The 11,252-nt window shown below is 32.6% G+C and overlaps 1 protein-coding gene across 4 annotated transcripts in view; it reads right to left on the bottom strand.

The window, feature by feature from the left end:
- Positions 1-6,659: 6,659 nt before the first annotated feature.
- Positions 6,660-11,252, bottom strand: part of LOC106472833 — a 50,073-nt gene continuing 45,480 nt past the window's right edge. For 3 of the 4 annotated variants that reach the window (XM_022401372.1, XM_022401370.1, XM_013933501.2), the window contains one exon: positions 6,660-7,368. In XM_022401372.1, the coding sequence (XP_022257080.1) occupies positions 7,316-7,368 (53 nt within the window). In that variant the 3' untranslated portion in view covers positions 6,660-7,315. The other variant, XM_022401371.1, reaches the window with a different exon arrangement.

Genomic DNA, 11,252 nt, shown 5'->3' with positions numbered 1-11,252 from the left:
CTCTATAGCTGTGCCTATTATCTGCTGTCAACTGTCCAAGTATTTCCAGGGGTTGTCCTTTCAAGTTCGTTGCCAGATATACTGCTTTCTGCTCCTCTGTCCATCCGTTCATTTCTGCCAGTAGCTCAAATTGTGCTCTATATGCTTCTCACGGTGCTTTCCCATCGTATTCCTATGGCTTCCTTCGTACTGGGTCACTCCTAGTACTGACATTCATATCTGGGATGTGACTTCTAACGGGACTGAATATGTCTGCATTAGGGTTTAGCTGCAGGGTCTGGAAGGGGCTTGTCATTGTCTGGGGCTGGTTAAGTCGATGGTTAATGTATCCTTATTGTGTAAAAGACAATAAGTCAACCTTTAACGTATCTAATTCGCTTTTAAATTTACTAATGTTTTCCATTTGTACTTCCTGCCACTGTTGTAGTCTCTCTTCTTGTTTATTTTCTTTCTCCTCCAATAGCTGTTGTAACTTCTCTTCTTGTTTATTTTCTTTCTCTTCTAACAACTGCTGTAATTTCTCTTCTTGTTTATTTTCTTTCTCCTCTAACAACTGCTGTAATTTCTCTTCTTGTTTATTTTCTTTCTCCTCCAACCACTGCTGTAGTCTCTCTTCTTGTTTATTTTCTTTCTCCTCCAACCACTGCTGTAGTCTCTCTTGTTTATTTTGCTGTTCGAGCTGCCATTGTTGTAGGTTTTCTTGCCACTTCTGTAATCTTTCTTCTTGTTTATTTTCTCGTTCTTCTTGTTTCTTTTCTTTTTCCTACAACAACTGTTGTAATCTCTCTTCTTGTTTATTTTATTGGTCGAGCTGCCAGTGTTGCAGGTTTTCTTGCAACTGCTGTTGTCTCTCTTCTTGTTTCTTTTGCTGCTCTTGTATTGCTGCCATCAAGTCTGCTAAGCTGTAGTTTGATTTGCCGCTTCTCGTCTCCATTTCTTTTTTTTTTTTTCGTTCCACTTCTGACACCAATTTGTTAGGCCTCCAGTCGTTAGTTGATTTTCCGTAACTTCGTTCTGACTAAACTTTAGCGACACAAGTCCTTTCTTAATAAAACTGGTTTATTCTTTCCGAATACAACTTTACGATACACTTAATTTCAACAGTCGCGCTATAACAACGAACGTCTCACGTGCTCAACTTCAACAATACTCTCTGACGGCATCCTCTCATATACCCTGGCATGGCCATGTAGTTTGGGCACTCGCCTCGCAATCTGTGGGTTGCGGGTTTGAAACCCCGTCCCACCAAACACGTTCACTTTTTCAACCGTGGGGGCGTTATAATGCTTGTTTTTGTTTTGCACAGGGAGATTCTTCCTGCACACCCCAAAATTTAACATGGCGAGTTATCCACGCCCATAGGACGACAACATTTTATTCAATATGGCTGCGTCCACTTGTGACAACAATTTTGCCGGATATGGAGTCAGAGGTCAGATGGACGTGACATCACTTCTTGTCGTGTGGAGTTCGTGTGTCCTATCGATCCAGACGTCAAGATCAAAGAGGGTTATTAGTTTGTGTACCTTTGATTGATTGGTATTCTTTATGGTTTTGGATATATAATATATATCCTCCATTACTTTTGAGTTGCTCTTAGGTAAATAATTACGCTTTACAGTATAAATAACTTACAGTAGTCGTGAACAGCTCAGGAATATAGTGAGTGTAAATTATTCTAGTTACAAGTACGTGAACTGCTTGTTCTAAACAATGTTATGAGTGTAAAAGTGACTTGTATCTCTCATTTTAATCATGGGTCTTATCAACGAAACACCTTATAATCATACCACATTGCAGTGTATATATAAGTTATTTTATGCAAATGTAACTGTGAAAGCTACAAAAGAGTGATACATGGAGTGGAAGAGAATGACACTCGGAGTAAAAATATTTCCACTAAAATTGATATCTTTGGTAAGTTTCGTTAATAATAAGTAGGCAAACAACGATTTATTAGCATAAGGAAAAATTTATTGTTGATGTAACATATTACATGTTTCCAGGACCTTTGTATTTCGAAACTGTAGTATGTTCCACCATCAATAAAACTCTTCCCTGTGCTTATAAATCGTTGTTTACCTACCTGTTATTATGTTAGCATAATGTGCATCCGTATTCAAACATCATTAATACGATATATTTAATTAATGAAATTGCTGCTTCCAGTGAAAAAGGATCCAAGAAGGGGTCTTACAAAAGGCAGTCTCTAGTTTGACATTTATTTACATGTCTCAGTTGATGATATCGCCTTTTTTAAGTATTAAAAACAATTTAGAGAAACATATCCAAAACAATTAACACTATTCACAACTCAAACATGACACCATTTACAAATCGAAATACAAACTAAGCGAAAATTAATGAGTGGAGGTAAATATGATGATCTGGAGCGCTGGTGGCCGCCATATTGTATGCCCTGAGACTTTGCTCCACTCTTGTGGGTGGACACCCATCACTTAAAATTGACGTAGTTTCCAAACTGACTATAAACCATTGATGATGCGATATTAAACCACAAAGCTGTCAGATCAGAAGACACTCGTTCCATACCTAACTAGTATGTGACCAAGAAACTAATTCACGCACGTCAATACACACTTTCAAGTATGCATATTTAGTACACTGGAATATCACTCTCAAGTTCTCGGATGCGACATGAAACATGCAAACAAAAGTTTCGTCCCAAGAGACGAGACATCTCTTCCACTGCTGTGCTCTAAATGTAAGCTCTATAATCTTTCAATCTTACATTACTCAGGCCAAATGGAGAATTCATACTGTCCTTCTCACATGTTGAAAACAGATTTACGTCTATTCACATTGTCTAGTTCGACTTGTCAGTAGCTGAAAGTCAGGTCTAGCATGATGAACAAACTTGTTTCCTTCAATTTGTCGAGATGTTTGTCCATATATGCCAAAGGAAAGGCATTTTCTTCAAATTGTGTTAAATTGTTTGTTTTTGTTAGTTTGTTTTTGAATTTCGCGCAAAGCTACACGAGGGCTATCCGTGATAGCCGTCCCTAATTTAGCAGTATAAGACTAGAGGGAAGGCAGCTAGTCATCACCACCCACCGTCAACTCTTTGGCTACTCTTTTACCAACGAATAGTGGGATTGACCGTCACATTATAATGCCCCCACGGCTGAAAGGGCGAGCATGTTTGGTGGGATGGGGATTCGAACCCGCGACCCTCAGATTGCGAGTTGAGCGCCTTATCCACCTGGCCATTAATTGCTGACAAAGCTTGGAATAATCTACATACAGCACGTCTCCATCTTTGCTCATTCCATTCTGTGGTCTGATTCCCATCTCAACCTTATGGTTTGACTACCTATTCTCAGCAGGTTTTTCAACAGCTACATGTCTATTAATTAAATGACATAACTTCATACTAATATGTATCTTCGAATTCTCGAGGTAATATTAACATTCATGTTTACAAAAAAGTAATGCACTGTTCAACAGGATTAAACATTTCTTGAAAGAGTTTAATTTGTTGACTGAACTTTTGACCTATCTGAATCTGAGTTGACTTGGAGTTTTTTAATCCAGATTTTTCCTACAAAAAACATGATTGTTGTCTATTTTATCTTTTGAAGTGGAACATGTTAATGGAACTTGACCCTCCACTTGCTACCCATGATAGAGAACGACATCTTGCTGATTATTGTGTTTAATGATTTTGTTGGCTTTTCAATCACATCAGGAATCTCAACTCTATAGTAGGAAGCCATGCAAGTACAGGCACTGCTCCTCAGCTCTGTCCTTGCATCATCACTATAAGAGAGGAAATGTGGCCAGCTCCCACAACCACAGCTATGACCCACCTCTAAGCACCCATTCCTGGATCTTTGTCCTCCTCATGACATCCATATAGTACACTAGTCAAAAGTACAAATCAATTATGAATGGGTGTCATGCCAGCAGGACCCTAAGATTACTGAACTCCAGATGTGCCCTAAATCCTTATTATAAAGGAATTTGAGAATGTCAGCCCTAGGCCACCAAATGATTTGATTACAGGGCATATGAAATATGGCATTTTGGAAGGTCTCGACTGAACCACAAATAGCCCCGAAAGCCTTCTTTTGTCTAGAGATATAACACAAATATTCAAAACTTTGTTTGCACACATATTTTTATGTTTATAACTAAATTTCCATATTAAATTTATTCTTCTGTACCTCGATAGCACTATATTTTGAACTTAGTTATGACTTATTGTTACGAGCTGTTTTATTACCTTGAACTTACCTTTATGTTGAGTTGTGTTTTCAATATCACCAAGTGATTTTGAGTTCTTAAATTGAGTTTTACTCCATCATATTTCACTATGGCTATAGTAAGTTTTCTTTTGTTTATTCTATCCTATATAGTATATTTAAAACTATGTACATAGGGTATACTCGCCTTTAATTTTGTTTAATGTATTTGGCAGCTTTTACTAAATTTTGTTAAATATAATGTTCATTTCAGCTATGTCGTTTTCCACATTTTGACTTTAAGATGTGCCATTTTCAGTTTTATGCTCTATTAGTGCAATGTTAGGTCACCCTGTTTAAGTTTTAACTTGTATTATGTTTTTTAGTTTAGTTTTGTTTCATTTCATTTTATTTCACTGTAATTTCACTTCAATTTATATTTTTATTTCTCTTATTATCCCTTTTGGTTATTATTCAACTTATATATTTACCATATTATGGAACCTTTTTAGTTTTTTAGTAAATGAGGTAGAAGTTTTCCATAAGGTGTGTGGTGATGATACTGTTATGTTGTTCTTAGTGCAAAACCCAAAGTATATGATCAGTAAAACATATTTGTAAAAAATTATCAGTTATATTATAATGTAATATCATACTAACTACCCAAAAATCAATTAAGTCTCACCAGCATATACGTTATATACCATAATAATTGAAATGCTGTTCTTCATTTGTAATTAATTTGAATTACTCTGTGCTGTATTTTTGTTTCACACTATATTTAATTTAGTTCTAGTATATCTAAAATTCAGCTATTTTTAATTCTATTTGTTTAATTTTATCATGTTCAGTTTTCTGTTTTCACTTTAGTTAACTGCCTGTTAATGCATAATTTGTGTAACAAGGTTTTTTTTATCCTTGAGTGAGTGTCACAGCATCCTCTAAGAAGGTGAAGATTAATAGAATCCATGACTAAGGCAATAACTTAGGACATTTCAACTTAAGTTTAAGAAGTTCAGAGATAAAAAAAGGTGGGAGTCTAGTTTCTCTTCACTACTCCCATTGGATGAGAGTTAATCTAAAGTGGAGAGGTGGTCAAAGGTAATCCTACATCATTTTTCAGTTTCTGCTATGTTTGTTTTACTGTGGCTATGATGATGCTCAAGCCATGACAGAATTTGAGAACACCACCAATTATTCAGTTTTTTTCTATGCTTTATTATGTTTAAAAGTAACCTACCTGTTACAAAACAAATTAAACAAAGAACAATGTTCTTTTTTAGCATCCTTTTTACAACAAACAAGTTTTAGTTAAAATATGAAAGATAAACTGAATACTGATTGAAATAAAATATTTACATAGTTTAAATGTACACAACTAACATATGTAAACAGTCACAATGTACTACTTAATACGTGTTGGTGCTACTGTCAAAAGTATCTACTTCCTTGAAAATCATGAACATACTGCCTTCTTATCTTTTGCTTACTATATCTCAGTAATGTGCAAGCTATGTGTCTTATCTGCAGGAAGCACAAAAGATCATTACGTAGTACTTAAGATTACAGCAGATTGACAGCAGTGTAAATTCACTTCTGATCAATTATATTCATAGATAAAAGAAACACATTAACAGTAGTAAACTTATTAAAGTATACAACATTAAAAAAAGAATTTTCCTGGTATTCTCATGTTTATGAAGCTGTATATCATAAAGTGCTTCAGCATATTTTGTTAGTCTACCAAATGTACCCTTGTTCATATTTAGAGCTCAATTTATTTAGTATGCTAAAAAGCCAAAATAAACAAAGTTTTTAGCCTAATTCTTCCTTAAACAAGATTTAGATTAACTTTGAAAGACACACTGAATAAATCAGCTTCTTGATTGTTTTGTATTTGTTCAACCAATAAAATCCAATGCATTGTAATAATATAGCATTTTGGTACATTATCCATTACAAAGCAAATGTCAATACACTGTATGTTAATCCAAATTTTTAAAAGTCTGTCAAGCAAATATTCAAGAATAATTGCTTCAACTCAGATATTTTTTAATATTTTTAAATCTGTAAAAAGAGGGAACAAAATAAACAAATTTTGCTATCAGATATGCCAAGTATTTTTTCTAATGGTTGTTTATAAAACTAAATGCGAATGGGGAATAGGAAAAGTAGATCTTTAGTAACCATACAATTAAATTATACTTCAAAGCATATTTATTTTGGTGTTCAAACAAGGAAGCTGGTTGTCAATATGTTCTTGTGTAAACATGATGCTTATATGACAAAAATTAAATTTGTTTGTTTGTTTCTTTTGAAGTTAAGCACAAAGCTACACAATGGGCTATCTGTGCCCTTCCCCAGCACAGGTATCGAAACCTGGTTTCTAGCGTTGTAAGTCCGCAGACCTGCCGCTGTGCCACTGGGTTTGTTTGTTTGTTTTTAATTATGCACAAAGCTACACAAGGGCTATCTGTGCTCTGCCCATCACGGGTATCGAAACCCGGTTTCTAGCATTGCAAGTCCGCAGACATACCACTGTGCCACTGGGGGGCAAAAAATTAAAATATATTGGAAACTGGTACATCTAAGCCTATCTCTGTATATCTATGATAAAGATATGTTTTATTACAAAAGTGTATAGCAGTTGCAGGAAATATTCTCACCATTATATATTTACCATATTATGCAATCTTTATTGTTTTTAGTAAATGAGTTAGAGATTTTCCTCACTTCCAAAGTGATGGATATTTGTTTTTTCTTACAAAGTATAAATTTTATCCATTCAAAATGTTATTTTTAAAATAACTGCTCTTGTTAAAAGTAAATAGAAAATTAGTTAAGCAGAGATTTATCAGGAAATTCAGTTTGATTAATAAAAATTATAGTGCCCATATATTTATATATGGGCACTATAATTATATGTTTTATAATTATAAACATATAATTATATGTTTTAACTGCATGTTTTTAGGCAGTAATATCACTTATAATACTGTTGCATAAGAGTAAACTTTATAATATTAAACAAGAAAATCAATCAAAATTAACTGCTCAAAAGAAAAAACCTATGAAAGTTGGCCTATAACATTTGGCTCTTGTAGCGAGAATCAGGAGACTGAAACCAACAGTTCAATGGATTTCCCTACCATATGACTGTTACCTGGAAAACAGAAATGACAAAAATTATCTGTTTATATCAAGTCATTTGAATTTATCCTGTAGATGTTGTTAAAATAACATTTTGCAACAATACTTAAAATTTATTTACTGTTCTAACACAACGAAAGGATAAATCTTACACTGTTTTTTAATACAAATATTTCTATAGAAATTGTAGCTACTCAAACACAGCAACAACTGGAATTTAATTTAATTTAAAACATAAAAAAAGTGCAACATAATCATGAAAAAAGGATACATATACAAACTTTTACATTAGATGATCAGACAAAGGTAATTAAAATATACAGTTAAGAAGAAGCTAATATCTTAACTATTAAGATTAGTGTAGTAGTAGTATGTGGGTAATGGTCATGCTACACTTTGCTTCTCGTGCAATAATACACTTCCTTCATAATTTGCATCTGTGAAATATGAAAGGTCAGAATAAAAGAAATATGATAAATAATTAAACTTATCAGTGCATGTAGATTTTGTAAGAGCAATGAAATACTTCACAGTCCGAGCTAATCAGAGTGAATTTTCATTCAAGACCTACATTTTTTCACTGATTCATGAACCTTCTTCCAGGTGAAAGAATTTCATCCTCATAAGTAAAATGAATAAAACCAGCAGGGGAAACTTTTATACACACTTTAAATATTATATATAAGGTCACTTCCGTGTCTGGTAAATTTCAAAGAATGAAAAGAAATGATTGCCTGATGATCACTAGACTGAGAAATAACTATGCTTTTTGCATCATGGCTAAGTACACACTATGATTCAAATGATGACACCATTCACTATCCTGCAAAGGCTTGTTGTGTGAGCAGTTCTCTGACTGAGAATACTAAGTGCAGTGGACAAACTGCTAAAGCTAATATGGAAAAGAGTGGGAACCGAACATTGACTGGTCACTGTTGCCAAAACTCAAACTCTGCATTCCAAACAGATAGTACTCCAATTGGAATGTAGTGTAGGAGCAGAATGGACTGTTCCATTGATACTTCACCTCAAACAGAGTACTCCAATGACAGCTTACTCATAAAGAATTAAGTTCTAATGTTTTGTGGATTTTATATACAACAGATCACCATAGATTATTAACCCTTTCACAACCAGGTATTTGCATTCTCAAGATCTAAAGAAATTTGTTAAATTTGAAAAAATATCAAATATTTTATATTTGATTTATTTATTGTATATTTATTAAAGGATCTACAGATCATATATATATCACTGGATTCAGTGTAAAAAATCCCACACCAAAATATTCCAATACAGTCCCTGAGAAGAGAAATAGCAAGTATACTTCATATGCCCTTATGGTAAACAAGGGGTTAAGGAAATCTACTCACAGAAATACATTAAGTGACTCCATCAAGGTTCTAAATATACACTTCCCAGGTCTGCTTTCTTCTTTGTTTTTTAAACTATTACTATTATACTATTAAAAGTAAAAGCATCAACATGTGTGAAACCAGTACAACATTGCTTTTATAATTTCTTTCTTATGAACAACTGTACACAGCAAAGTTTAAATTTTAAAATACATAATACATTTTCAAGTGACAGGGAATCAATAATAGTGCTTGAAGCAAACAACTATTATGTTTTATCTTTAATGTTAGTTTCATTAACAGTATTGGTTTAATTGTTTAATATATATATATATATATATTGCATTGTTAGCTTAGTAAATGGGTTTAAGACTACCTATATCTCCTAAGCTGGCCAAACCTCATGAGACATATTAGAAGGTTTATAGCTAAAAAATATGGCTAACAGGGAGAGTACCAAATGATGAATCAATGCACTGTAATCTATATAAGTAAGAACTGTATATTAAATGATCTATAATCATTACTGAGTTAATTTTTAGTTCTGAGTTATGTAGGTAGCTTTGATAAGTAATTAATGACAGTGCTGTATATGAAATTAAAAAGAATCATCACTACAACATTAGCAAAATGATAATAGTTGCTGTTAAAATGTGGATACTGGTAAACTTTAGCTACAAACTGGATATAGTATATAAAGTATGAACACATAAATAACAAAATTTAAGGTCAACAACTGATCAATACAAAACAATGAAATAATAAAGTAAAAGAAGGAAAATCATTTGACATTAAATACAATCTGACAATAATAAATTTACAAATACAGAAAATAAACACTTTAACAATGAAACAATAACTATAATACCTATTTCGTGGTGTTAAATGGAATAATGGGACTGGACACAAACTGAAATACAAAATGCATACTCTTTACTATCACAATAAACACTAACACAGTGTGTTTGTACTTGCTTTTACTGGATTCCCTCAATTATTTACTCTTCAAGATCCTATTCTGACTGTTTAAATCCAATGTTTCTTATTTTGCAATAAATGTATTTAAACAGTGTGATTACTACTACCCATGTGACTGGTCATTCTCACTCCAACATTGGTGATGCCATAATCTCTAGATACCACCTGAATGACAACTAATAGACAATGATGTTGACATCCTTGAACAATGTGTAGTACTGAACCCAAAATACTCTGGGCAGAACAAGTATTATCTGCTAGAGAACAACAAAGGAACAAAAGCAGCTAGTACAAAATCAACTTTACAGCTTTCTTGACCTCATGTTATGTGAACCTGCACATACAAAGAACAAAGAATAAATTCAAAATAAATACTATAATATCACAATAAGATAGAAATGCATGGTATATCCATTTACCACACTTTCATGTCTTCCCTACTTCAGGTATGTCCTCAAACAGAATGTTAATTTTAACTTTAAAACCAATAAACTATAAATTTATGCCCTGGTCAAGGAGTGCATTAACTTTCTTATGCCTCTGAAAACACCACAATCCTTAATCATAACAAAAAAAAACATAACATAAAAAAAATTCTTAAAGAAAGAAGATCATCTTATAAGAAACATTTAACACAGAAAGAGAATACATAATAAACAACTTCACCATAAAAATACAAAGAAATCATCACTAGATTTAAAGTACAAGATATATACTGCAATTATAAAAAACATTGACAAAGAAATACAAAATACCAAAAAACTCTTTCATTATGGGATTAGTCAATGTGATGACCTCATAAACATTTTGTGCTTGTTATAGTTTTCATGCTATAACTTTTTAATTAGTAAGCAAACGTTAACGAAATTTGGCAGATTATCATTAAACAATACAATGCAAAATATCTAATTTTTTTATTAAGCTGTAAGGTTTGTAAAGCAATGTTTCTCTCGTGCCCTTTTTTCTTTACACATCTTGCTTATCTATCATGCAAAGTAATTTTCATTTTAAGATTAAAAATACTTTTATGCATCAGAAAATTTTGAAATTTCACATGCAAAATCTTTATAATGTCTGGATAGTTATCAAACGTTTGTTAAGAAAAAACTTTATATTTAATCTATTATTTTCAGTAATTAATCTCTTACAAGTTCAGTAGATTTGAACGATCTTGCAAACACCATAAAAAATTTGGAAATAAATATAAATTATGTCTCTTTCATTCTAGAATGAACACAAATTATAACACAAAAACATAAATGTTTAGACAAAATAGATTAAATCTCATAACATTATACATTTACATATATATATATTATTTTTATTATATTGTCCATTCACCCATGCCTGGCTAACAATACAGAAGTTACAATGATGCGACTCACGCACACTCATGTTACCATATCAAATAACATAAAACTGACATTTGGTCTGTACAAATTAACTTGTCTTGGCTGTGTTTTAGTCGACTAGTATTTTGTAAAATACGGTCACATTTCAATTATTATACATTATATACGTATATTGATTATTGCTATTTTGAAATGAGTTCTTAAACATATTT

Source organism: Limulus polyphemus, unplaced genomic scaffold (assembly GCF_000517525.1).
Source record: "Limulus polyphemus unplaced genomic scaffold, Limulus_polyphemus-2.1.2 Scaffold5647, whole genome shotgun sequence".
In the NCBI taxonomy this organism is placed as follows: domain Eukaryota; kingdom Metazoa; phylum Arthropoda; class Merostomata; order Xiphosura; family Limulidae; genus Limulus; species Limulus polyphemus.
The sequence above is the reverse complement of the archived record's forward strand: the minus strand, read 5'-3'. Positions and strand labels throughout refer to the sequence as shown.